The sequence below is a fragment of the Triticum urartu genome, chromosome 7A, assembly GCF_056163025.1.
Source record: "Triticum urartu cultivar PI428250 chromosome 7A, HENAU_Tu73, whole genome shotgun sequence".
Lineage (NCBI taxonomy): Eukaryota > Viridiplantae > Streptophyta > Magnoliopsida > Poales > Poaceae > Triticum > Triticum urartu.
The window spans coordinates 700229110-700256307 of NC_141879.1; the positions used below are offsets into that span (position 1 = coordinate 700229110).

The window sequence follows — 27198 nt, forward strand, 5'->3', positions numbered from 1 at the left end:
ATGAAAGCTTTCTTTTCTTTTTCCCCAGAACAGCCAAAAACAGCTCCCTTCCTACGGGGTATCTCAATCCAGTCAAAACGGGATGGAAAAACGGAACGGATAGTGACGCCGCGGTGTCTCCCCGTCGTCAAGTTTCGTCCGTGACAAAACGTGCGAGCAATGGCAACGTGGGAAACTCCGGCAAGACAAGACAACCGTGTCCCAGACGCGCCGCTCCTTCCGGCGAGCCAACCGCCTCCTCCTCCATCCTATAAATCCCACGCGCCACCACGCGGCAGCCTCATCCATTCCAAGCACCAACCATTCCAGCTCCACCACGCGGTCAACAGCGCGAACGCATCGGGAGATCCAAAGATCCCACAGCTCCATCCCCACTCGTTCCGATCCATTCATTTCACCTTCTCGTGATCTCTTGGCGCGTGTGGGTACAGCCATCAGGCATCAGCCATGGCTGCCGGAGGAGGAGTGGTGCTCAACCTGCGCGTCCCGTCGGCGTCAGTGGCGCCGGCGCGGCGGTGTGGGACGGCGTCGTCGTCGTCGGTGAGATGCGGGGGCGCGCGCGGGGCGGCGCCGGCGAGGCATACGGGCGGGGCGCTGGAGGATGACCACTACCGGACGCTGAGGCTGGCGCCGGGGGCCACCAGGGGCGATGTCAAGAGGGCCTTCCACCGCCTCGCGCTGCAGCACCACCCGGACGTCGTGCGCCGGGGCGGCGGGGACGGCCAGCAAGACGACGCCATCGACTTCCAGCGGATCAACGCGGCGTACCAGACGTTGATGAGCAACATGCGGGAGGCGGAGGCGACGCTCGAGTACTGGCGCCGCCGCTACGGCCTCGCCGACGAGGACCTCGACCGCTACCGCCACTACCTCAACGACGAGGACGCGGACGACTGGTTCGCCGACTTCTGAAATCACAAGGGCCGCGGCGATTCTTGCCATGGCGGAGGCAGCACTGTAAATAATTTGTGAAATGTGACTCTCTGCTTCTCTCCCTTTTTTGTGGAGCAGAGATTGTAATTTGAACATTCTTATTTTCATTGTGAATATAAGAAAACATAGCAGGAATTAACCTAAATTGTGGCCCATGATTAACACCTCTTCTCTTTGGATATCCATGGAAGGGACGCCTCTTTCATTTTCAGTGATAGCGCCACACTGGCACCGACTGCTGGATGCTTTTAGGCGAATTGTTTTCAGTTTTGTAGTGTATAAAATTTCAGCCATTTGTTTTGCTTCATCCTCCGTCTGTTTTCTTCCACAGCAACTCTTCTCTTCTTCTCCTGAAACTCACTCTGCCTCGTGCAAGCTGAGCATGTGTTGCACAAAGATGGCATTTGAAATGCTTGTCATGTGCTGTTACACTATATGGGTAGAGGATTTCTGGAACGCACCTCGATTTAGATCTAAGAAGGCATGTTGTTACTCGAATATGCATTTTTATTAATACGAAGTACTACTCATGGATAAATATACTCCATGTATATCAAAATATAAAACAACGGTGTTAAAAAACATCTTATATTTTAATACTGAGGGGTACCTCCCTAAGTGCTCACAAACTATTCAATTATCATCCTCCCAAGTTCATATCAATGATTAGTGCTTATGATATCACAACCCTTGATCCACACAAGTCGGTATTTCGAGGGTGACGTGACTTTAAATATGGCGAGCGCTATGCGTCGACCGTCTAATACCTCCCAGCTATCTAGCGCCTCGTCCATCGTTGAATGAGGTAAATCAGAGCCATCCATCCATCTCCATCCGCTGCAACAACAACCATGTTGCAAAGCTGCGCTCACAACATCAACGAAGTTGCAAAGGTTGCTGATGTTGCCGCACACCAGCCTGGACAATCTTTGCAACATGCGCTCTTGCAGCCGCGACATAACCCTCTTTATGGTTGCTTCCGACCATTAGACCTACGTCGAGTGTGGCGGCTGCCTTCACCGTGAAATCCATTGCCACCAGCCACTCCTCTATCTGCTCCATCCCTCATCATTCATAGCACATCGTCTCATCGGTCGCAACATCCGCCATTGACGATTGCAACATGTAGTCACAATTGTTGCAGGGTCAGTTGACGTGCTTGCAGTACTGCCGCAACATTTATTGTTGCCGTTTGCAGAATCCAGTCGTGCATGTAGCAACACAACTACGCTAATGTCACTTTACTAAGACTTTGTCAAGTTTCAATCGACTGAGTTCTTTCCACACAATTCTTTATATGCATGTAAAATACTCCTTCCGTTCCAAAATACATGACCCAACTTTGTACTATAAAGTTAGTACAAAGTTGGGTCATCTATTTTGGAACGGAGGGAGTACTAGGCTAGGACAGCTAAGGTAGCACGACCCGATGATGTCTTGAATCGAAACTGAAATCCAATTCGGACACACCTCGTCGTGATCGTTCCTAGGAATAGTAGGACCAATGCTATCTTCTTGTGGTCGTAGCTGCTGGCTGGGAGAGGAGGTTCAGCAAGCTGAGGAGATGCCTCCTGCTTGGACTCCGGCAGGGTGGAACCGAACGACCACAACAGTATCCGGTGCATTCCGGCGGAGAAGCCGATCGCCACCTCCTCCGGCAGATTTCGGCGCAGATCAACGGTGGCACTGACCTGGTACAGGGCACCGTCGATGAGGAGAGCAACAGCCAGCATCCTGGAGTCGTTGTGGTATTTCACGGTGGCCTCCATGACACTGGACGTCGTGAGGTTCTTGCCCGGCCATGTCGCCGTCGTGTGCGCGGACGCCGTGGAGTTGGCGGAGCTGATGTCGATGCCGACATGGTTGGGGAAAGCGTCAAACTCTACCGTCACGACGGCCGGGCCGCCGCCGGCGCTGCTGCTGCTGCGCGGGAAGTCCACGGAAGGGAGATGGCCGAGGAAGAAGGTCATCCTATTGCCTGGCTGCTGCGGCGGGCTGTCCTTGTCTGGGGCGATCCGGAAGGAGAATGCGGTGGCGAAGCTAGCCATCTCGCCGGTGGCGCCGTTCCATAGCGGCACCTTGTACCGGTACGATGCCCAGCTGTTTTTCGTCAGCTGGAGCGCCGGTGGACTCACGAGTGCGTCGCCGGAGACGACAATCGACGAGCCGGCGGTGGGGTCGGAGAAGTCGAGGGTGAAGGAGAGCGAAAGGACACAGCTTGGCGCGTGGTAGAGGCATAGCAACGACGTCAGGACTAGGGCGGTGGTCGGACGACGGCCGGAGGCCATGGCTGATGGCTTGGCCGTGGTGCCTGGGAAGGAGGAACCATGAGGAGCATCATGAAATAGGGAATGGGATTTAGTGGGAGAGTAGTTAGTTGTCATGGTCAAATTTAGAGCATAAATAGTGCACACGAAAGGAACTAGAGAGCCCACGGATTGATTGATGGTGTTGTCGTTGAAATTTTCTGGTTAAGGCCATTAGATTACACGGGATCAAGTCACCATCGTACTATCATATAGCTAGTGGTCGTTCAACAAAGCAGTTGACACACTTGACTTTTTTCTTCTTCTTATGTTTTTTTATTTACTCATCAAGTTGTTTTTCCTTGTTATATACCGAATATAAGAGGACAAGCAGGTTGAAGAAGTTCACAGCCATTCATTCAGAAGCAACACATGTCAAGTTCACAACCAACATATGTGAAGCTCACAGCTAACATACAACTAGTACTCTAGGTCACAGCCACAACTTGCTATGGGACGACAGTTACAAGGCATTACAATGTACTACTAAGCAAACTAATAAGAGAAATATGATTACCTGACTAAGCAAAGAAAACGACCGCATCGCTTTTTTGGTTAAGTCGTTGCCTGCATCAGGTCTGCAGAAAGACAAGGCCCGATGTTCTTTCCTGGCAACAGGTGGAGAAAAATGAGTGAACTGATCTGATCACCTGGACGCCTCCAGAGGTTTAACCGGCATAGTGTAGGGAGAATCCCAATCCGCATCGAAGACGTCCTGCAGCTGCGAGACGATGGAGGGGTCGTACGTTCCGAAGCTCACTCCAGCCGTCGTGTAGAAGTAGTCCCAGATGAGGTTGCTGGTGCCGATGTTTGCCCTCACATCGCTGACGACATACTTGCCGTGGTTCACCCGGGTGAAGTCGGGATAACGGTTCCCTGTCGCGGCGCCCTGAGCCAAGGCAGGTCCGGTTTCGTTGTACCCGGGAACCAAGTAGTACTTGACCTCGACCTTGCCACTGCAGTGGTTGTATTTCGAAGATGCGCAGAGGATGTTTGAGTACAGGAGGCTCTTCAAGTACTTTTCAGTGCTTGGGATGAAGTGTGTCCAGTAGGCTACGAGCAGCCTAACTGTTGCATTCTTGGAGAATATTACCTATCAATGATCAGGTTATATTCAGTTAGTAGATGAATTCAGCATTGATAAGTACAGAGATAAACTGTCCAGGAGATATTATTTTTTTGAAAATAAAATGTCACCAGGCTGCTTAACTAGAGTCATGTAAGGTACAATTCCACAAAGTTCTGGTGTTGAAGCTTTGGCAAATAGCCAACTGGATAGTACTGATTACAGTGCTCATGTAGTCATGATAGTGCCAAATTATTTCGGTTGATCTACAAATTTGATACTGTATATTAGATGTCACCTTGCAAAAAAGGTATGATTATATCCAAGTATCCCAATTTTACTGAAACTACATGAGACTCTGTATTGCCTGCATAATTGGCATAACAAATGCAACTTAAATACCTCTGATATCGCTGACGACAAAGATGGCCAGAACACAGTTTCAGAAGCATACTGCGATTGTCCAAGCCAGTCCATAGTACTTATCCTCACCATTCCCCCAGAATTGACAGATTTGATGGTGTCGACCCAACCTTGTTCATCTGCCTGGAACTTATCAAACGACAGCTGGAAAACATGAACAACTTGAATCAGCATCAGATTCAGAACATGTGTTACAATTTAGAAGATTATTCCTTGGAAAAGTGATCCGCATGTTTTAATTTCACATAGTATGATAAAATGACGCGTAACTGGAAATCGATCGTTAACGCCAAGAATCATAGAGCTTGAAATAAATATTTTACAGACTTGCCAACTGTTGTAGCAGACATTCTCCTTTTCTTCCTTAAGGGCTAAGGCAGACTATGTGAGGCAGCCAGGCAACCCAGAAAACAAATTTTTTAAATGGTATGTGCTTTAGAAATTCAAGTGTGTGGCTGTGTGCTAGAGGCTATGTTACTACAGTACCAAGTGACTGAAAATTGTATGGGTTAGTGTCATGATACTACTTCCGATATTCCCTTGCTTGATACAAAAAATGAAATCTATTCCCTTTTTCTTCAGAAAGAACACAATATGAGGCATTACCTCAGGTGGAGCAAACGAAAGATAGCTCAAGTGGTGTTCTTTACTGGATCTCTTGAGCCCAGGGGTTTCAATTAAAACATCAAGCAGTTCAGGATTGGCAAGGGATGGATAGCCGTCGACATACGGGACATCGACAGAAAGTGGCAGAGGTGACCTGGTGCATATTAGAATTATTCAACCCAGGGAAACTGACAGAAGAATTAGAGTACTTATGCCTACTAATAATGTTTAGGAAATTTATGAAACCATAACATGCCTTCAAGTAAAAAACAGTAAATATTGTATCCATTTAACATCAAGCAACAGTATGCACATTACATCGATGGTGAACATAAAAGGAACACAGCTAAATGCTGTCAGCAGTTTGACAAAAATGTTAGCACAAGGACACAACATACAAAGTACAACTGCCAGGAAGTTATGGATAATATGATGTCATGTAGGTAGGAGATAGTTTATTTTTGTACTGGGTAGTAACTGATTATCAATTACCAATAAGGCTACAAACCTGCATCTTTGTTCAGGTTGTAGGAAATGTGACCAACATGGCACCTTTCTAAAAGTCTGCCACTTCTTATCCCAGGCAATTTTGGTGTAAGTGGTTGAATTGAGTGTTGAAAGTGTCCAAAGATTTTGAAAATACACCTCAACAGTTTTTGCTATCTGTGGACAACCAACGAAATAAATCCCCAGCTCCTTCACCTGCAATAAGAAGTCAAAGTACTATCAAACAGATTCAACTTAACAAACTTGTTTTTTCGGCATTTTTCTTCAAACTACAATGTAAATGCAGTAACACTGTACCGCTAGTTTACTTTCCAGTATACCTGGGTAAGGGACTTCCAATCATTGTTTGCAGAGCCAATATACACATCCTTTTTGTCAGATATCCAGACTTTTGCATGCAGAACGCCGGATCCCCACCAATCCTCAAAAAGTACAGTTACATTCTGAACGTTTGGCCTTCCTGCAGCGAGGTTAGCACTCTCTTGGTCGAAATCAGGAGCAAATCCAGCGTGCTGCGCGATCCTGCAAAGATGATACAGTCGTTAACAAAATGAATTAGACTTGTGCGCACACATACTAAGTTTCCTTCTCATCGTTCTTTAACTCCTTTCGCTTGAATGCTTCCATGGCAGTTAACTGCACAGTGCCAAAACCAGCATTATCACGGGCATGCACCTATGTTGCTTCTCACTAACATAATCAGGACAACTAACTTCCTATTGCACGGAAATCACTGTAATGGTACTAACAACTAGCACTTGAAAATTTGACATCAACCCTTGCCTGATTTGGACCTTGCGATCTGCAGCTTTCTCAAGTGCGTTGTAAACCCGGCGCCCCTCCTCAGCCCCAAACTTCGCCATGTCGCTCTCGGAGAACCCGTACTCTCCTGATTTCGGGTTCTTCGGGTGTGCTATGAACTGCCAGTATTGCGCGAGGATGTCAAGGCTCTCTGTCGTGTTCCCCGATAGCCACTGGAGCACGTCCGCTGCGGATCAGCAGCAATAACAAAAGTCAGCTAGTTCTGTATCAAACTATCAATTCAGGCAACTAACATAAACAGATAAAGTCCATTCCATTCGTCCACAACTTTTTTTCGCGTGAAGTCAGACAAGGAGCAATTTTAATTAAAATCACACATGTTGTCAACAACACTTGTAGTACCGCGCGGCGAGAAGCGCTGAGCTATGCTGAAACCAAACACCACCACTCATACATCAATGACTGAATCCTACGTGCACCTGCAAACAGAAATTGCAATGGGCACGGCCAATTGACCGGACAGGCGAACCCATCCATGGAATGTGCGTCCTATTAACTCAGAACGCATTTGCATTCACAGCAAGCTGAAACAAAATGCCGTCTTAGAGAACCCAGACATTTTTACACCTTTCGAAACGCCTTATCCTACACATCGATGAGGAATGGGGTGGTAATCGAGGAACGAAGCCCCAGGAGCCAAACCGCATGGATCGACGGCGAGAACAGCCGCGCCGACTAGAGGGGGGGGAGGTGGGGAGGGGGAGCCGGTGGGTACCTGTGGCGAGGACCCCCGGGACGCGGCGGAGGTGGGGCATGTCGGTGGGGATGGACTGCACCAGCCACGCCTTGCAAGACTCCGCGGCGCCCGCGGCCGGCGGAGCTCCCCACAGCGCGGAGACGGCGAGGAGGAGCGCGGGCAGGAGGAGGTGCCGGCGGCGACGAGGCGGAGGAGCCATGGCGCGCGCGCTCTCTCTGTGCGGCGGCAGCGCGCGGTGTGAACGGAGCTGCCCAGTGGGGAGTGGGGCCTGGAGATAATCCAAGGGGGCCAAGTCATCCTGCTATGGTTGTACGGCCCTGTAATTTTTTGTCTCGACTCAGACGCTGTAAAGTTTGTTTGAATTTATTGAAAAAATCGTTTTCTTCAAATTTGATCAAATTGCGCCATTTTTCTTGAGATAGAAAATTATAAGCCATTTTTAAGATCTTTCTGAGTAGTAGTTTGTGACTAGATTTCTTCCTTCAGCCTTCGAGTCGGCAAATTTCAATCAAGATCTACTCCATCTGTTCCGAATTACTTGTTTTACATTTGTCTAGACACGTCGTATCTAAACACGGCAGTAATTTGAGACGCAGGTAATACTTTTTTTTAAGGATGTCTTTCTCCTCAAGCAAAAACAAAAAAGTAAAGCCAAAGATGCCTGCCCTGTGCATCTCGTTTCTTCCTCCCACTCTTTCATTTCTGAAAGTGACAGGTTCTTTTTTTTCTTTTTGAGGAAACGCTGAAGGTTCTTCTAAGCCCGAGCATATTCTCGCGGCAAATAACGCATCTTTCGGATTGTTGATTTTTCCCTTGTGGGAGCTATATCTCACTTATGTGGAATGTATGTTTCGCTCGCCTCGGGCGCAACACGACTTGGCCGGCCCACTATTGTAGCAGTTTGTGCGTTCTTTTCTTTGTTTTCTTTGTCCGGTTCTTAATTGTTTTGGGCAGATTTTTTTTGCGTGGGTTTTCTTTTTTGTCGTATTTTCACTGTTTGGGTTGTTTTTTTTCTGTGTTTTTCATTCTTCACCGTTTTTCTTTGATTTTCTTTTTTCGTCGTTATAATTTGGTTTCCCTGTTCTTCATTGGTTTTGCTTCGTTCATTTTCCTTTGTTATATGTCAGTTTTCTTTGTTTTTACGAAATATGTATATGACAACTGTGTGGCAGATTACGAAACTGCCACACGCATCCAACGCTATCAATTCTTTTCCGATTTCCTTCCTTTTCCGCACGACCTCTCGATTTTTTTCCTTTCTCTCACGTCCTCCTCCGATTTCTTTCCTTTCCCGGGCATACCCGTTCGTGCCTTCCTAATTTTTGTAATCGTCATTTATGGCCCCAGATGCCTTCTCGATTTTCAACAAAAATAATGCTTAGACTAGGATTTGATCTCTGGTCTACAAGTAATTAACAAAGGAGGCAACCACCTCATCTATGACACTCATTGTTGAACATTCTAAGGGAAATATTGTTTTTGACATGTTTTTGCCTTTAATATGTTAGCACTGAAAAACTTTTTGTTTCAAGCATCGTGATAACTTTGATCATTGGGAATAAATTTGTTGAACTCGCCCCCCGGTAATTTCTGTAAATAGCACGATAACATTCACGCCATAGACCTGATAATTTAGATACAAACACCGTGGTAACTTTAACCATTGGGGAAAACAAATGTGAAAAGATACCTGATAATTTATGTGTAAATAGATGGTAATATACGCAGCGCACATCTGATAACCAAGGTAGAAGCACCATGGTAACTTTGACCGTAGGGATTTTTTTTTTTGAAAAGATACTCCGGTATCTTCTGTGTAATTAGCACGGTAGTATACCTCCCTCCCCTGACATTTTTATGTGTAAATAGTATGAAAACATATGCACTGCGATAAGTAAACACCATGATAAGTTTTTGACCCGTGGAGGGGGAGGGGGGGGGAGGGAGGAATTTGTTGCTGAAACATATCCCTGATAAATTTTGTGTAAATAACATGATATTTTAAGCACTACGGGCTTGATAGGTTACCTAGAATCACCATGATAACTTTTTGCCCCGGGAAAAAGTTGTTCAAAATATCCCCAATAATTTTTGTGTAAATAACATGATAATATAAGCACCGCATAACCGATAACTTGCAGTATAAACATGATGGTAACTTTTTTACCAAAGGAAAATATATAAGTTGTTAAAAACATACACTCGCCTCGCGCGTGGGCCTCTTGGATGAACACAATACATGGCGTGCCACGGGAAAGTCACATAATGTTTAGTGTCATGAGGGGCACACGTGCTATAGGCGTGATAAGTTACGCAAAAACATCATGGCAATTTTTGACCTATGAAAAAAGCTACCGAAACACACCCAGATTTTTAGGTGCAAGTACCATGATAATATACGAACTGTAGACCCGGTAACTCATGTACAATCCCCCATGGTAACTTTGACCGGGGGGAGGTTGATGTACATATACCCTGATAACTTATGTGTAAATACCACGGTATTTTACACATCGAAGACCTTATAACTTGTGTACAAAACACAGTGGTAACTTTGAAAGGATGTAGTTGTTGAAGCATAGTACCTGATATGTTCTATGTAAATAGCACGGTAAGTTATGCAACACATGCCTGATAACTTGCATACAAATATCATGGTAACTTTGTCCTGAGAAGAAATCATGTGGTAGACGTGAAGAAGTGACAGTTTTCTCGGGGGTGAGCGCCCGAGAGGTGCGGGAGAAGCAGGTTTCTCAGGCGAGCCTATGGGGTCATTTGGGAAGAGGCGAGGTCAAAGAACGAGGGATCGTATGGTACTTTAAAATGAAAGAAATAGAGGTGTGACAGTTTTGTTTATATGGCACACGTGTGCCAAATATCACAGTCCTTGTTTTTAATGGGTTTCTTTGTTTTTCTTCAGCTCTTCTCTTTTTTCTGTTTTGTTTTTTTTGTAGTTTTTTTTATCACACAGCTAAATTTTTAGTACATGAAACATAATATAATTTTTTTAGTGTACATGTATAAACAAAGTTGATACACGTTGCCATTTTTCAAATAAACTACGTATATATTTCTTTTAATACATGTTTTAAACACTTTTTGTAATGCACAGTCAACATTTGTTAAAATACACGTTGGAACATTCTCTGATGGTAATAAACATTCTATAGTTTTTGTAATGTGGTAATTTTTTGTAATATATTTTCACATACATAATTTTAAATGTATGAAGTATGCTTTTATACTACGGGAACATTTTCTTACATTGTATACACATTTTTCAAGCGCACATGCACCCTTTTGAATCGCAGAAACATTTTATTCGTTGTCGCTCAACATTTTTTTAATAGCAGCGGCATTGTTCTTATACTATGTTAAAAAGCTAAAAATGTGTATTGGAAAATTAAAGTTATGCTTTTTAATATGCTCATTTAAGATGTAAAAAAAGGAAATTTGGGTGACATCAGCGAGACGACCCACATCCCTGTTGGGCCTGCCCAGCACTGGTCTCGCCCGTTTCCGGGCCAATCCGGATATACATACATACACGGCGGAAGTAGTATTTGTCGTGTAGGCCTGGCCTTTGTCGTGACCGGCCTATACCGAGTCGGGCCCGGCCCACGCCCGTCCGACCTGGGCTCAGCGGGGCCTATTATTATATGTGCAAAAAAGAGACGGCCGCACCCACCCTCAATCATCGTCGTCGTCGTCGTCGTCGTCCGCAACCAATCAATCACCAGCGAGCGACCTAAACCTCCGCTCCGTCTCCGCCTCCGCGCAAAACCCTAGCGGATCCGTCGACCCCGCGGAGAGGAGGGAGGGGGTCCGAAGATGCAGATCTTCGTCAAGACGCTGACCGGCAAGACCATCACGCTCGAGGTCGAGAGCAGCGACACCATCGACAACGTCAAGGCCAAGATCCAGGTCCGATTCCCCCCTCCCATCCCCTTCCTTCCCTTCTTCCTCCGCAATCGATCTCGGGCGAGTCGCGCCTCCTTAGATGCCGGCCCCGCTAAGTTTCGGGCGGCGAGGGTGGTTCCTGCTTTTAAAGAAAAAACATATATATCCTCGTACGGTGAGGATTGGGGGTGGCTTCAGAGATCTCGTTTTGTGTGGCGCGGCGTACGGTCGGGATCGTCAGTTTCGGTGTTGCGCAAATTGACCTGCGGTTCATAGGTGTCTGACAGCAACCAGATACCGTTGCTGTGCTCTGCTTTGCCGTGAATTGTGTCTTTGTGCTACCGTCCTGCAATGTACTGCAACGTGACGATCAGAGGATTCTGTGAAATTGAGGAAGCAGCAACTGTAATGTCGTTCACCGGGATGACGTGCTGATGGTTCACTTCCTTTCTATCGGGGGAAAGCATGGCCTTAGGATGTGTTTGATTGGTATGAGAATTGATACATGATTACCAGTAGGATGTCGTTTTTTTGGATGTTAATGTAGCTTAGATAGTCATACAGTATCAGTGACCAGTAAACTGATTGAACCAAATATGTTGGCTAGACAGACTGATTGAGCACAAGGTGTTTGCTAAGCAATTTCTTGGAAAAAATGTCTATATTTACTCGACCGCTCAGCACAAACTAGTTGGTGCATACGTGAATTCTTTGATAAAGCATGGAGTTTATTCACAGGTTTAGCTTTACTTGCATCCACAAGCAGAGGTAATGCAACAGTAAATTTTCTTAAATAATGTTCTTAACATTTAGTAGTAATTGTATTGGTTAAGCTAGGCTGGAGCTACTGACGAGTCGAGCTTGCATAGCTCACGCTCACGGCGCCTGAGGGCAGTCCTTTGCCTCCCATTCATTTTCTATATGCCGCACCAAGACCCATTTCCCTACATGCCAGCTTCCAAGTTGGCCCTGTTTCGGCCCATCAATTGTTGCTACAGCCAAAGATGACTCATTTAGTACAACTTCTCCTGTTTAGTAGGTTCGTGCTGGAATGCACACTTTGAAAGAATGGCTTGCGTAATGGACAGCGCGGTTGAGCGCCTGAACTGCTACAGCCTGCAGGCTTGTGTGGTAATAAAATACATTGTTTCGGTGCCAGAGCTTACCCCAGCTGAGCTCGAGCTTTACCGAGCCAAAGACGAGCTAAGCACAAGCTTTTCTTTAAGCTTGTAGTGTGAATTGACCTCAAGCCAAGCTGTAGGTGTGCTCATGATCAGCTCTCTGATGCATGACATATTTTGGGAGAAGGGATCAACTTTGAATTTTGGCCCTTTGTTATGTTAAATGGACGACCAAGGCACTCTAGATCCACTTTCGGTATATAGCTTAATATTATGCTTGTTCCTTTTATACTAGCACTAGGTAAATGCACATGTGTTGCAGCAGAGCATACATATTTTGTAAGCAATCACAGTTATTTACCTGCCATTTTATTGATTTGATTACCTGCCATTTTATCGATGTGATACCAAAAACTGACTTTATCTGCCAATCGACACTTATTTGACTACCAAAGAAAATATATTTTATTTGATAGTCAATTAGTGTGGGGGCAGTTACGATGGTTTTCAAGGATACCGATGGGAGAAGAACCAGAGATGGGAAGGAAGAAAATTTCAAAACAGGGAGGGGAGGAGGGGAGGGCGTATGTGAAAGAGGAGAATAAGTGAAAGAGGGAATGCTATTCATTTCTTAAGTAAGAGAGAATAATAAGTGATGGCTGAGCTATTGTTGTGACTTTTCATTGTTTTTATCTTGTCATGATATTTGATGTTGAGTTTATTTGTATATAAGATCTCAATGACATGTGTTGAATCGAACTTGAATGGACAGTTGTTTTGTTTCCGTGTTCCTGCCTATCCTTTAGAGAACCAGCATCTGGAACTGCATCACTAAAATACAACAGAGTTCCAGTTCCTCATAACAACGATACAACTGAGTAGCTGACATACTTGGTTTATTTACTTCAGGACAAGGAGGGCATTCCTCCAGATCAGCAAAGGCTAATTTTTGCCGGAAAGCAGTTGGAAGATGGGCGAACATTAGCTGATTACAACATTCAGAAAGAGTCGACGCTCCATTTGGTCCTGAGGCTTAGGGGTGGAACTATGATCAAGGTGAAGACACTTACTGGGAAGGAAATCGAGATTGATATTGAGCCCACTGACACAATCGACAGAATCAAGGAACGTGTTGAGGAGAAAGAGGGTATTCCACCTGTTCAACAGAGGTACTCTTGATAAATCTGTCTCATTTAAGCTTGTCTTTTCAAGCTTCACATTAATTAGCATTCACTTATCTTAATAAATCTGTCTCATGTCCAGGCTCATCTATGCTGGGAAGCAACTCGCTGATGACAAAACTGCTAAGGACTACAACATCGAAGGTGGTTCAGTGCTCCATCTTGTGCTTGCTCTGAGGGGCGGTCAGTAGATGCAACCTCGACGTGGACCGTAAAGGCCATTTCTACCAGAACTTGTTTGCAGACCTAGATCTGTGAATTTGCCGGTTGATTGAAGTGCCATGTAATTGACGCATTTGTGAAGTCAGCTGTCACCTGTACTTGGATGGAATTGTTTGAACTATATGCTTGTCCGTTATCATCTGATTTCTGGTTGCTCTGAATCATATCTTCTCCTTAATCTTTTCTTAACAAGATCTCGCCAATATGCTTATGATTGCTTGCGGCAACTCCATGTGATCACCAATAGTATAGCAGTGAAATTGGTTGATGATCGTAAGGGTTTTAAGGTTGGTATAAGTTGAGATCTACTGACACTTATCTAAAAAATGCCCCTTTTGGGTAACAGAGACTTGCATGTTATGTGAACCTAGACTTTTTCCATGCCTATCCTGTGCAAAGCATCTACTGGCACCATCACATAGGATTCCATTCTTCTCTTTATCACAGTTGTGAATCCAATACAACAACATTGAACAGTTCCCTACAATTATGATCAGTGCATCTGATGCCTCATTGCCTAACATAGATATACCTGCTCTGTTCACAAGACATTTCTTCATGTCTATCCACTGCGAAGTGTCTATTGGCATCATCATCACATAGGAATCCAAGTCTGTTACAATTTCTGTGAGATGAGACATTTAGAACTACACCTTTGAACAGTGCCCCCACATGTGTGACCAGTGCATCTGATTCCTATTACGTATATACGGTACAAGTGGCTGGACATAAACTGTACAAGTGGTGTGGCCTTGCAACCTCCACAGATTCTTGTTCAACGCACCTGAAGATGAAGAGATCATCTGAGTGCAGCGCATAGATCTGCTGTCAGGTTAGCTCCCTAGTGCATTTCTGATGCAGCAACTGAAGTAAGTGCCTTCCTTTAGAAAAACTGCACACCAGAAAGGAATGTTCCTCCTGTTGGACTGAAAAGAATTGGGGTTTGAATGTTCCTGTCTGGTAATGACATTAGATTTTTTTTCTCTTTTTTGAATGGTAGCGCAAAAGGAAAACTATGTCATATATATTCAGCAGTGTAAAAAGGGTTTAGATATTCCTTTTGTTTTGTCTTTTCAATATTCCTTCCAACATATCTTTGATATTCTATTTGGAATTTCCCCCTTTCTTTGGTCGGTGCATCATTCACGCACCCGCAAGCAACCTGAATGAATGTAGAAGGCGATTTATGTCTCATCAGTTATGTTTTTTATGTTTATTATTAGTTCTGATGAGGGCATGCCATGTCTTATCACATAGGCTTATGCTATTTGTTCTGTTAGGCAAAGCTAGAAGGATTCTGTGATAATGCTGTCCAAAAGGAAAATAGAATTCTATGAGAATTGAGTGAATGACATGCTAATCTGTCTATAAGATTGCTTCCCCTTTCCCATAGCTGCTGTCCTACTATTACCTTTCTACATGCTAATTCAGTTTCTCTAACCTCATTTCAGGGAAGATGTCAGGAAGCCAGGAATCACAAGATATGGCTTTAATTCTCAAGTTTCATACAGAGCATTACCCTTAAACCCCGGCTTCTAATCTCCGCACCGCCCGCCTAATTGCCCGCGGCGCCGCAGAAAATGAGCGGCGGTTAGTGAGGTGGCCATGTACACCCCTCCTGCGTTTTGTAATTTGTTGGGGACCAAAGCTGGAAGGAAGAACCCTAGCACATGAACAGGGCATTTCTTACTCCCCTCCTTCCTCCTGAATGGCTGCAACTTGAGGAAAAACACCTTCCCTTTACAAAAGCCTCCACTGCTGCATACATTACTCTGTTAATTATCTTTTGACCAGGTTCATCGATTGGCCGGAAGCCCAGGACCATCAATCGCTGCAATTCCCTAACCATTTCCCCTAAACCTAAGTAATTTTTACCTACTTTTGCCTAGACAGGTCCTCCATGGAGGTACCCTGGACCATCCTGCAGGTGAGTGAGCTCCTTGATAATACTATTCCATATTAGGATCCATACGAGGAGCACTTGGCTGATTGGTTCTTCTCCAAGTGGACCATGCATTGATCAGATCGTCACCATCAGGCCACCATCACCATGGCATCATCAGCATCATCATCTCCTCCTCCATGAACTGAAAGTTAGTAGGGCTTGTCATTGGCGCGGCACGGAGATTTCCGCGTGATCGTGGAATATTTGTTTGATCTCGCGCAGGATTAAAGAAGATCTGCCTCTTGCAACTGGGATATATATGAATGTGTGCAAGACCAGCAGGTAGGTAGGAGGGGTGGTTAAGTTTCTTAATTGTTACTAGAGGGGACTTGGACCGGCCTAGTGGCCAGTCAAGTCCAGCATCACCTCTCTCCAGTGGTCTGCTTGATTAGTCAAAGGTAGATTTGTCTGATGTCATGTGTTACTTAGCCGGGTGAATCCTGCTTGCTTTCTTTTTACCCACTGTCAAGCTATAGCTAGGAGGAGTACTTCGATTAATTAATGCGCAGTTGAATGTGTCTTTTTGATGCTCTTAGATTAGATTTCCTGTGAGGTGAGTGTGTGATGGGCATCTTGGTATGTCACTGTCCTGCGTAGATCATCACAGAACCCAAATGGTTAATTGGTTAGTTAATTGGACCCCATTATCTCTAGTGAAGTGTCCACTAGTGCAGGATGCAATCCTGTGTTGTTCTTATGCAGAGGCACAATCTGAGTAGTCCAATGACTTGGCTTGCTTTTGTTTTCAAATTCGTTGGACTCGGCAAATCATGGCCTAAACTGTCATATTCATATCTTGGAAGCATTTTGCCTCCGGACTAGTTCTAGGAAGTACAAAATAAAGTTTTAGAAGTTTTTAAATATTATACAGAATCAAGTACATGCATTTTACATTTTGGTTTCAAGGTAAATAGGTTATCTTTATGCACTGGTGCGGTAAATAGGTTATAGGTTATTTTTACGCGCCGATCATCGTACCAATTCATATTTATGAACCATGCATACACGGCAATGAAACAAAATTTTGATTTCCAGAAGCTGTTTACGCGATAATGAAATTGTCGAGGAAAGAAGTGTTTGTGGATACGGTAGTTTAGGGGTTTAAGTGAGTAAAAGAAAGTTAGATAAAAAATGAGCCAACCCAATAGTTTGGAGGTGATTGCAGGAAGATATCTCTTCTTATTGGCTCACTAAATGTTGTTTTCGATCACAGTTGCTTCGAGGAATTGACAGGAGCACTGCCTTTTCATTTTTCATTGGGGAAAAATTGCAACTGCGCGGTGCGGTTTTAAGATGAAAATATTGACTCATTCTGCCATGTATGCACCGTGAACAACTGAACATAAACAAGGTAGCTAGCGATGCATTGTTCATCCTGGCTGGTTGAAAAACAAACTAAATAAATCAAGTTTAAGCTAGTTTTAAAATTTCTACTTGAGTAGCACGACTGAATTAAGCCTGGGGGAGTTGATGCCACCGGTGGCAAGGCAGGTAATTGCCACCGGGTGCAATGTACATGTCTGTCAAAATTTGGCAGAGGACTCTGCCTGCTCCTGCCTATATGCCGTGCATGCCAATGGCAGTGTCAATGGCATTGCGGCGGCTACGTCAGAACTCGCGGGGGTCGACGAAGAGCACGCTGCCCGGCGGCGCCGACGCTGGCCAGTCGGAGGAGGAGGCGGCATTGGTGTCGGAGAGGTTCTTGATGCACCAGACGTCCTCGTCGCAGGAGAAGCGTCGCCAGCTCGGGATGGCGGCGGCGGCCGGGTCGTCGGGGCTGAGGTCGGCGGCGACGACGCCGCAGGCCGGGTTGTTGCGGGCCATGTTGTGGGCGTGGCTGCAGAGCGTGCGGAGCAGGGCCGGGCCCTCCGGCCCGGACATGCTGACGCCGTAGATGAGGTAGGCGCCGAAGGGGCGGAAGATGTCCGGCACCGAGGGCACGCGCAGCCACGGCGCGGCGCGGTCCAGCGCCCGCACCGCGGCCAGCGAGTGCCGGAGCAGCGCCGGCGCCCCGTCCACGCGCAGGCGGAGCGAGCGGGTCTGGTCCCAGACGCTCAGCACGGCGAACGACGGCGACGGCGCGCCGGCCCCGGCGGTGCGGCCGTCGGAGCTCTCGATGGCCACGAAGGTGCCGAGGGTGAGCTTGTGGGCGAGGAGCGCCGGCAGGTCGGCGGGGAGGAACTCGGTGTCCCGCGCCGGGAGGAGCCGCGCGTAGGCCGCGGCCGCCAGCGTCGGCGGCAGCTGGAGCACGCGGTGGCGGCTCGTGACCGGCAGCCACCGCGCGTGCACGGGGCGGCCCAGGAGCAGCGGCCGCCGGAACGGCTTGTACCCGAACCGGCCGGTGAAGAGCGCCAGCGACGCCTTGTTGGACTGCGTCGTCGCCATGGACGCGTGCGCCGCGCCCCGCTTGCGGCTCCACTCCTCCGCCGCCTTCACCAGCGCCGTCGCGATCCCCAGCCGCCTGTAGCACAACCCCATAAAAACACAGCCGCCGTCAGCACGCCATTGCTCAAAAGAAGAAACTTCCACCAGTTGCGATTAGGCAAGAAGGGAAAGCGCACTTGTAAGCAAGCAAGAAAGAAAAGACGGCGCGCGATATATTAGGCCGCGCATGCATTGCGCACGCGCGCCGGCCGGCCGCCATGGCCGTGTGAAAAGATCGAGGGAAGCAGAAGTAAGTACCTGTGGGAGGGGGAGACCCTGAGGCCGAGGATGAAGGCCACCTTCACGTACGCCGCCGCCGGCTGCTGCTGCTTCGCCACCGAGCCGGAGGAAGAAGAAGACCCGATGCTGCCGCGGCTGACCATCTTGATGCAGGCCTTGATGACGCCGACCATCTCCTGCCCGCACTCAGCAACCTATACACAGAAGACATCCATGGATGGATCGATCACAAGTTAGTTAGTTACCGATCTTAATTACACCGCATGCACATCGATCACGAGCCAATTATATACGAGCTAGTGCTACTACTAGCTATAGCAGGGGTCAAGCATGGCTGCATTAATCTATGGATCATGATCAAGGAAGGCGATTAGTTAGTTAATAATTACTGCGTCGTACCAGCATGACGTGCTCCGGCGCGTGGCGGACCCTGGCCAGCGGGTCGCCGATCTGCTCCACGCACAGCGACATGCTCCTCTTCTTCTTCTTGCCGCCGTCGGCCTGGTCGCCGGAGAGGCCGACCTCGCACCGCCGCTCCAGCTCCTCCACCGCCGGCAGGTCCCGCTCCACGTCCAGCTCCCTCACGGTGACCTCCACCGCCACCCTCTCCATGCCCACCTTCCCCGCCATGGTTCCCTCTTCTGCCTTCTCAATGGCTATCTGCTGCTGCTGTTGCTTCTTCTGCTCCGATGAGGGGTGCGGCGCCATATTTATACTGCGGGGAGACGAAGGGGAGGGCTTAGGGATGACCCTTGCGTTCAATCCCCACTAGCTTTTAGCCTTCCGACGCTGGGACGTGGGGCCGGAGAGAACAAGTGTGATCGACCGATGCAAAGGGAGAACAATGCCGCCTTTTGAATAATAGCTACGCTACTGGCTGCCTTCTGCTATATATTTACAATCCTCCTTCCAAAGGAATTAATTCACTTCCAACAATTTCGTAGAACGTTGCACCACGCAAACATTATGGTTTATAAATAGCTAAATTTAGACATTTTCCTAACATATCCAAGGCTAAAGAAATTGATCTTATCGAGTGAGTCTACATGTACAATCGTGTAGGGTATAGACGTTGATGATAATGTGTATAAATATCGTACATGTACAAGGTATGATACGTATCCCTGTATGAGTACAAGGGATCTACTAATATTCGACCCCTACTGTACAATGGACCGACCTTGCTAGATAAATGTATCACAAGGAGTCTAGAGTTTAAACGGAACGAATGTATCGTTTTTTTTGTGGTGGTGGTGGTGGTAGAAACTATGAAACCGGATCAAAGCAAACATAGAGTTGGAAGACAAGGAACCTACAAAAGGTACCGAAGGCCATCAAAGAACGACTTCTACACCAAAAAGCACCACACCACCATGTTCACCAATATTAGGTTAGCCATTTGCTAGACTTTGAGAGAATAAGGCTAGAACACAAGAAGTAGGGTTGTTACCCACCTTCGGGGCTCAACCTATGTCTAAGTGCATGACCCCCCCCCCCCCCCCCCCAAGTGGGTTTTACCGATTCATGACAACTAGATTAAATGGACTATCATTTTCTCTACATGATGGTTAACTTATGTCCCAAAAGATAGTATGTATTGCAGATGGCTTTGACCCCCTCAGTATTCAAGGGTTAAGATTTGGCAAGATTGTTAAGGAGAATTTCATAAGTTTTAGTGATCGAAGATCCTTAGGTATACCGATACTATCAATAGGGGATATCAAGATTGTGAGGTGAAGAATTCCTTGCAAAGTGCTTAGAGATCAAACTCAAAAATCCCTCCAAAAGTCTCGTTTTTCCTAGCCCATATCCACATGTCTTGAACTATTCCGACCAACTCCATTCCATGTGGAACAACTGACTACCTTCAAGAGAGATTGCTTACTGACTGGAACCTCCAAGCGTGAGCTGTTTGATCATCTGAGGATGGTACGGAAACCACCGACTCATGTTCGGTTCCTCAAAGAGACTTCTGTATAGAACCTCAGAATCAACCAACCTAAATCAAAGTATTATTCTATACCTCTGAGTGAGATTTACCAAGACACTTCGAGAGGCGTCCGATAGCATACTTCTTGGGTCTATCGTTGTTCGAACCCTCTGAATGAAATTTAGTCGGGTCCTCCAAGTATGTTGGAAGTAACTACTCCCATTTTGGTTCGATTCCTCCAGGGAAACACTTGGAGTCTTTGGGTTGTACAGAAAAATGTATAACACTCTGATTTCTAGGTCCAACATATAAATACGCATCCCACTATTCCACTCATCACCTATCAAGTCTTGTTCTGAGTTTCAAAGGGCATTCTACACCAACCCTAATGCAAAGCCTTTGAACTCTTCACCTATGTGTTATCCAAGCCTATCTTTCATACACCCAACCTCTCTAACACATGGATCCATCATATGTGAATTAATTTGAGTGTGGAGGGTAATATCTTTTTAAGCACAAGCAAGAGATTCATTGCCAAGCAACCTCTGCCTTGTTGCTTTTGAAGGTTGTGTGTCTCCTAGATAGGTTGGGTGTGGTTGGGAGGCTTGAAGGTGTGAAGTAACCAAGCTAGGAGATTGACACGTCTCCAATGTAACTATAATTTTTGATTGTTTCATGCTATTATATTGTCAATCTTATATACTTTATATGCAATTTTATATCTTTTTGGGAACTAACGTATTACCCAGTGCCTAGTGTCAGTTGTTGTTTTCTGCTTATTTTTGGTTTTATAGAAAATCTATACCAACCGAAGTCCAAACACGATGAAACTTTTTGAAGATTTTTCTGGACCAAAAGAGACCCTGGAAACTTCAGAGGGAGTCCGGAAGAGAAATGAGGAGACGACAAGGCATTAGGGCGCGCCTTGCGGCGGGGAGGGTAGGTGCGCCCTGTTGTGTTGTGGCCCCCTTGTGGCTCCGTCTGACCTAATTCCAGTGCTATAAATTATAAAATATTGGAAAACCCCTAGAAGCACCAACGAAACAACTTTTCCACCGCCGCAAGTCTCTGCTCTTCCGCGATCCCATCTAGAGGCCTTCGTCGGTACTCTGCCCGAGGGGGGATCGATCACCGAGGGCTTCTACATCAACCTTGCTACACCTTCGATGATGTGTGAGTAGTTCCCACAAGACCTATGGGTCCATAGTGATTAGCTAGATCTCTCTCTCTCTCTCTCTCTCTCTCTCTCTCTCTCTCTTTGATCTTCAATACAATATTCTCCTCGGAGTTCTATTCGATGTAATCCTCTTTTGCGGTGCGTTTGTTGGGATTCGATGAATTGTGGGTTTATGATCAGATTATTCATTGAGTCTTTTCTAAACTTATTATATGTCATTGTTATAGCTTTGTATTTCTCTCCGGTCTATCCGTTTGGTTTGACCAACTAAATTGATTTATCTTCAGTAGGAGAGGTGCTTTATGGTAGGTTCAATCTTGCAGTGTCCTCACTCTGTGACAGGAGGGTAGCGAGGCTCATATTTGTATTGTTGCTACTAAGGAGGAAATGACGGGGTTTAATCATATTGCTTGGTTTTATTCTGTCTACATTATGTCATCATGCTTCATGCATTACTCTGTTTGTCATGAACTTAATACGTAGAGAAGCAAATATAGAAGCGCTCTTGAATTGGAATAATATTAGTAGGCGTCAGTAAGTTCAACAGTCTACTTGTCACGGACATAATGCCCATGTACTAATCATGCCATGAAGAACGTCATAACTATGCGCTTTTCTATCAATTGCCCAACACTAATTTGTCTACCCACCATATGCTATGCTTATGAGAGAGATGCTTCTAGTGGAAACTATGGCCCCCGGATCTATTTTAATTATATTACTAAAACCCTAAATACCCCGCTGCAATTTATTTACTTTTGTTTTACTTTGCACTTTATCTATCTCCTACTATCAAATTTGATCCTTGCAATTAACAAGTACAAGGGGATTGACAACCCTCCTGCCCGCGTTGGGCACAAGTATTTGCTCTTGTGTGTGTAGGTACTTCTAAAGGTCATTTGCGTGGATCTCCTATTGGTTCTATAACCTTGGTTCTCTATTGAGGGAAATACTATGTGCTACTATATTGCTTCTTCCTTCCTCTTTGGGAAGAAAACCAAACGCAGCTCACAAGTAGCAGAAATAATTTCTGACCCGTTGTCGTGGAGACTTAATCGAACAACTCAAGGTCCCTTGATACACATTGTCATTTAATTGTTCTAATTTTTATTTCCTTTTATTTTCCTTTATTAGTCTCATTTAAAAAATAAAAAATACAAAAATATTTTATTCTTGTTCCTCGCTTGAAGTTCTTATCATGTCTAAATTTATTATCGCTGGAAGTGCTAGTAAGAATAGTTATATCAAGACTTACGAGGACGAAGCTAAAGTGTTTGATATTGATAATGATCCTCTTGATAATCAATTGCAAAATGACGAGGCTCACATAGCTTGGAAAACAAAATATTTTTCACTTGGTAGTGGAAACATTATTGGGAAAAGTGTTATCCAAGAGTTTTTTTACTTTTACTACAGCTTTACCTTTTAGTGAGGGACCTTAAAAGAACAAATTGTGATGTTGATGCTATTATTATGCTAGTACGTAAGCTTGATAGGAAGTTTGCTTGTACCCATCCTACTTTGCAAAGATTATTTTTGAACTTCCCCTCATAAACAATATTGGGGCTAAGAAGATTGCCACTATTATCCTTATGAACGAATTTGATTACATAATTCGAGAGGCTAGAGATATTTTTTATTGTTATGATATGAATTGAATGCACTTTAATAGATGAAGTTTTTTATCATAAATATTTTATTCGAAAGATTAAATCTAAAGATTGTTTCGCATTTGAGGAGAAGGCTAGAAAAAAGGTCGTATCTATAGCTTTAATCCAACATCTATTTAATAGCATTAATGATCAATATGCTTGGATTGTTAAGGGGAACCAACAAGGTTATGTTGAGGAATGTCTTATAAATGCTAGAGTTGTTCTTGATCATAAATTTACATTTATCTATGAAGAGACACATGATAATCATATTCCGGAAAAGACTGATATTGGAAACATTAAGATTGCAAATGATAGCCCTTTTCATTATTTATGTTCCCCAAATAGAAAATGCATTGTTGAGAAGAGGGAGGTTTTGAGGAAAGCTTATTAAAATACTATATTCAAGGGAGTGTGGGATAAAGATGATAACACTTGAAACTATGCATTATGCCTAGCTATGGGCATAATACAATAGCGCTTGTTGGGAGGCAACCCAATTTATCTTTATTGCAATTTTTTATTTTCTGTTTTGGTGTGAGGACATGATTATTGCTATTGTAATGATTATGTTTTTGTCTTTTAATTAGTGTTTGTTCCAAGTAAAGCCTTTGGGGTGATTTGGATGATAGTTGAAATGATTTTGTGTAAAAACAGAAACTTTTGCGCCGAGTGCTGGAATTTACATTTTTTTACTGGAACGTGATAAAATTATGAAATTTTTACATAGTATTGAGATACAAATTGTTTACATTGTGCTAATTTTCATAATATTTGGAGTTATGTAAGTATGGTTTTGGTTCAGATCATTACAGACTGTTCTGTTTAGACATATTATGTTTTTTATTGCAGAGTGTGCTTGTTTTAACGATGCTATGGATTATATCGAGGGGGGGGGTATAAGTCATGGAGAAATTAGGATAGAGTAGGCGTTATGGAAGAATAATTATGAATTGGTTTAAAATAGTACCAAAGTGTATAGTTTACCGATTATACTAATGGATCTTATGAGGGTTTGTTGAGTTTTGTGTGCTAAACATGTTTTGGGTCAGTTTATGATGGACAAAGGAATAAGGAGCGACAAGACCCTAAGATTGGGGATGCCCAAGGCACCCCAAAGTAATATTCAAGGAAGACCCAAGTGTCTAAGCTTAGGGATGTCCCAATGGCATCCCCTCTTTTGTCCACAATTAATGAGTATGATTACTCAGAGCAATATTTTTATTCATCACATGATATAAGTTTTACTTGGAGCATCTTGTGCTATAGTTTATTTTGTTTGTTAGTTTTACACAATCATTGTTTGCTGGACACACCTTTTGAGAGAGACACACATTCATCATGATTTGTTAGAATAATCTATGTGCTTCACCTATATCTTTTGAGCTAGGCAGTTGCTCATGTGCTTCACTTATATCTTTAGAGCACGGCGGTAGTTATATTTTATAAAAATGAGTCGCACTCTCATGCTTCACTTATATCTTCTTGAGATTCTTAGATAGGAAGTGGTAATATGCACGAGTTATGATACTAGTCCAAGGATGATAGGCATACAAGAGTGATATAATAAAAAAATCATGTAGATCACCGAATATGAAATGTATGATTTAACTATATCGATGTAGTAATATGAAAGGGTATTGGTTCACGGTCATTGGTTAGTAAAAAATTGATATTAAAGCTTCTTATGTATTACACATTTATGTATCTGTCATGGCATGACGGGGATGTGGGAGCATTTTTATTCCTCATTGAAATCCTTTGTGTTGTTTGCTACTTGTGAGTTGCGTTGGGATTTTTCCTCGAAGAGGAAGGGTGAAGCAATATAGTAGAGATAAGTATTTCCCTCAGTGAGAACCAAGGTTATCGAACTAATAGGAGAATCACACAAACCCTAGTGAACAATACCTACACACACAATTGCCAATACTTGCACCCAACGCAGGCAAGAGGGTTGTCAATCCCCTTGAACTCGTTACTTGCAAGGATCAAATCTTGTATAGGTGGATAGATAAATTGCAAAACAAAATAAAAATATCAAAATTGCATCAAAGTATTTTTGGTTCTAGTAATATGATTAAAGTAGACCCGGGTGCCATAGTTTTCACTAGAGGCTTCTCTCTTGAAACAATAGCATACAGTGCGTAGAAAAATTGTTGTTGGGCAATTGATAGAAAATCGCATAGTTATGACATTATTCATGGTAATGATAATGTATATAGGCATCACGTCCGTTACAAGTAAACCGACTCCTGCCTGCATCTACTACTGTTACTCCACCAATCGACTGCTATCCAGCATGCATCTGTGATTAAGTTCATGCCCAACAGAGTAACGCTCTACTCAAGATGACATGATGTAGACAACGTTAACTCAAGCAACATGAATAAACCCCATAGATTTACCCTTAATGGACACAATAGAAATACGTGCCTCGCTACCCTTTCGGTCACTGGGTGAGGACACCGCAAGATTGAACCCACTACAAAGCACCTCTCCCACTGAAGATAAATAATTCTAGTTGGCCAAACCAAACAGATAGATCGGAGAGAAATACAAAGCTATAACTATCATGAATAATAAAGTTCAGAAAAGACTGACTTACTTTCAATGAATAATCTGATCATAAACGCACAATTCATCGGATCCCAACGAACACATGATACGTCTCCATCGTATCTAATTTTCCAAACTCTTTTGCCTTTGTTTTGGACTCTAACTTGCATGATTTGAATGGAACTAACCCGGACTGACACTGTTTTTAGCAGAATTGCCATGGTGTTATTTTTGTGCAGACATAAAAGTTCTCGGAATGACCTGAAAATTCATGGAGATCAGTTTTGGAATTAATAAAAATATTGGCGAAAGAATCAAGTGAAGGGGGCCCACACCCTGGCCACAAGGGTGGGGGGCACGCCCTCCGACCTTGTGGCCCCCCTGGACCTCCGCCAACGTCAACTCCAACTCCATATATTCACGTTCGGGGAGAAAAAAATGAGAGAGAAGGATTCATCATGTTTTACGATACGGAGCCGCCGCCAAGCCATGTTCTTCCTCGGGAGGGCATATTTGGAGTCCGTTTAGGGCTCTGGAGAGGGGAATCCGTCACCATCGTCATCATCAACCATCCTCCATCACCAATTCCATGATTCTCACCACCGTGTGTGAGTAATTTCATCATAGGCTTGCTGGACCGTGATGGGTTGGATGAGATTTACCATGTAATCGAGTTAGTTTTGTTAGGGTTTGATCCCTAGTATCTGTTGGGGAACGTAGTATTTGAAAAAAAATTCCTACGATCACGCAAGATCTATCTAGGAGAAGCATAGCAACAAGCGGGGAGAGTGTGTCCACATACCCTCATAGACCGAAAGCAGAAGCGTTTAGTAACGCAGTTGATGTAGTCGAACGTCTTCGCGATCCAACCAATCAAGTACTGAACGCACGACACCTCCGCGATCTGCACACGTTCAGCTCGGTGACGTCCCTCGAACTTTAGATCCAGCTGAGGCCGAGGGAGAGTTTTCTCAGCACGACGGCGTGGTGACGGTGATGATGAAGTTACCGACGCAGGGCTCCGCCTAAGCACTAGAACGATATGACCAAGGTGGAAATCTTTGGAGGGGGGCACCACACACGGCTAAGACAAATCTTGTGTCTCTATGGGGTGCCCCCCTCCCCCGTATATAAAGGAGTGGAGGAGGGGAGGGCCGGCCCTCTCATGGCGCGCCCAAGGGGGGGAGTCCTACTCCCATTAGGAGTAGGTTTCCCCCCTTCCCTAGTTGGAGTAGGAGAAGAAGGAAGAGGGAGAGAGAGAGGGAAGGAAACGGGGGGGGGGGGCTGAGGGAGTCCTGGATTAAGGGGTCCTCGAGCGTCCGACCTGTGTGACATGGGCCGAACTAATGGGCCATGAAGATACAAGACAGAAGACTCTCTCCCGTGTCTGGATGGGACTCTCCTTGGCGTGGATGGCAAGCCTAGCCCGCGGATATGAAGATTCCTTTCTCTGTAACCGACTTTGTACAACCCTAGTCCCTTCCGGTGTC

At 44.9% G+C, this 27198-nt stretch overlaps 5 protein-coding genes across 5 annotated transcripts; 2 read left to right on the plus strand and 3 right to left on the minus strand.

Annotated features, from left to right (window-relative positions):
- The first annotated feature begins 202 nt into the window (after positions 1-202).
- LOC125524271 (uncharacterized) lies at positions 203-1078 on the plus strand. The gene has a single exon (XM_048689349.2). It carries the CDS (start codon positions 448-450, stop codon positions 910-912), a length of 465 nt encoding a protein of 154 aa, XP_048545306.1. The 5' UTR covers positions 203-447; the 3' UTR covers positions 913-1078.
- Positions 1079-2184: 1106 nt separating this feature from the next.
- LOC147961765 (2-acetamido-2-deoxy-D-galactose-binding seed lectin 2-like) lies at positions 2185-3244 on the minus strand. Its single transcript, XM_087532526.1, has one exon. It carries the CDS (start codon positions 3219-3221, stop codon positions 2331-2333), a length of 891 nt encoding a protein of 296 aa, XP_087388652.1. The 5' UTR covers positions 3222-3244; the 3' UTR covers positions 2185-2330.
- Positions 3245-3574: 330 nt separating this feature from the next.
- LOC125520369 (uncharacterized) lies at positions 3575-7638 on the minus strand. The gene is made up of 7 exons (XM_087532524.1): positions 7379-7638; positions 6625-6829; positions 6162-6363; positions 5843-6036; positions 5335-5488; positions 4708-4872; positions 3575-4332 (listed from the first exon to the last, which is right to left on the minus strand). The coding sequence occupies exons 1-7, from the start codon at positions 7557-7559 to the stop codon at positions 3886-3888; spliced, it is 1548 nt and encodes a 515-aa protein (XP_087388650.1). The 5' UTR covers positions 7560-7638; the 3' UTR covers positions 3575-3885.
- Positions 7639-11029: 3391 nt separating this feature from the next.
- LOC125522391 (ubiquitin-NEDD8-like protein RUB2) lies at positions 11030-13948 on the plus strand. The gene is made up of 3 exons (XM_048687451.2): positions 11030-11284; positions 13291-13550; positions 13645-13948. Exons 1-3 carry the CDS (start codon positions 11192-11194, stop codon positions 13751-13753), a joined length of 462 nt encoding a protein of 153 aa, XP_048543408.1. The 5' UTR covers positions 11030-11191; the 3' UTR covers positions 13754-13948.
- Positions 13949-16926: 2978 nt separating this feature from the next.
- Positions 16927-19116, minus strand: LOC125522493 (acetyl transferase GW6a). The gene is made up of 3 exons (XM_048687554.2): positions 18793-19116; positions 18412-18587; positions 16927-18190 (listed from the first exon to the last, which is right to left on the minus strand). The coding sequence occupies exons 1-3, from the start codon at positions 19099-19101 to the stop codon at positions 17338-17340; spliced, it is 1338 nt and encodes a 445-aa protein (XP_048543511.2). The 5' UTR covers positions 19102-19116; the 3' UTR covers positions 16927-17337.
- Between the last annotated feature and the right edge of the window lie 8082 nt (positions 19117-27198).

Bases quoted from the DNA above. Each gene is read 5' to 3' on its own strand.
- LOC125524271 (XM_048689349.2), top strand. From the start codon at position 448: ATGGCTGCCGGAGGAGGAGTGGTGCTCAACCTGCGCGTCCCGTCGGCG.
- LOC147961765 (XM_087532526.1), bottom strand. From the start codon at position 3,221: ATGGCCTCCGGCCGTCGTCCGACCACCGCCCTAGTCCTGACGTCGTTG.
- LOC125520369 (XM_087532524.1), bottom strand. From the start codon at position 7,559: ATGGCTCCTCCGCCTCGTCGCCGCCGGCACCTCCTCCTGCCCGCGCTC. The intron at 6,037-6,161 runs GTATACTGGAAA...TTCTTATTGCAG, and splicing joins ATTGGAAGTCCCTTACCCAG to GTGAAGGAGCTGGGGATTTA. The intron at 4,873-5,334 runs GTAATGCCTCAT...CATGTTTTCCAG, and splicing joins TTTCGTTTGCTCCACCTGAG to CTGTCGTTTGATAAGTTCCA.
- LOC125522391 (XM_048687451.2), top strand. From the start codon at position 11,192: ATGCAGATCTTCGTCAAGACGCTGACCGGCAAGACCATCACGCTCGAG. The intron at 11,285-13,290 runs GTCCGATTCCCC...TATTTACTTCAG, and splicing joins ACGTCAAGGCCAAGATCCAG to GACAAGGAGGGCATTCCTCC. The intron at 13,551-13,644 runs GTACTCTTGATA...TCTCATGTCCAG, and splicing joins ATTCCACCTGTTCAACAGAG to GCTCATCTATGCTGGGAAGC.
- LOC125522493 (XM_048687554.2), bottom strand. From the start codon at position 19,101: ATGGCGCCGCACCCCTCATCGGAGCAGAAGAAGCAACAGCAGCAGCAG. The intron at 18,588-18,792 runs GTACGACGCAGT...TTCTGTGTATAG, and splicing joins CGCCGGAGCACGTCATGCTG to GTTGCTGAGTGCGGGCAGGA. The intron at 18,191-18,411 runs GTACTTACTTCT...GTTGTGCTACAG, and splicing joins AGGGTCTCCCCCTCCCACAG to GCGGCTGGGGATCGCGACGG.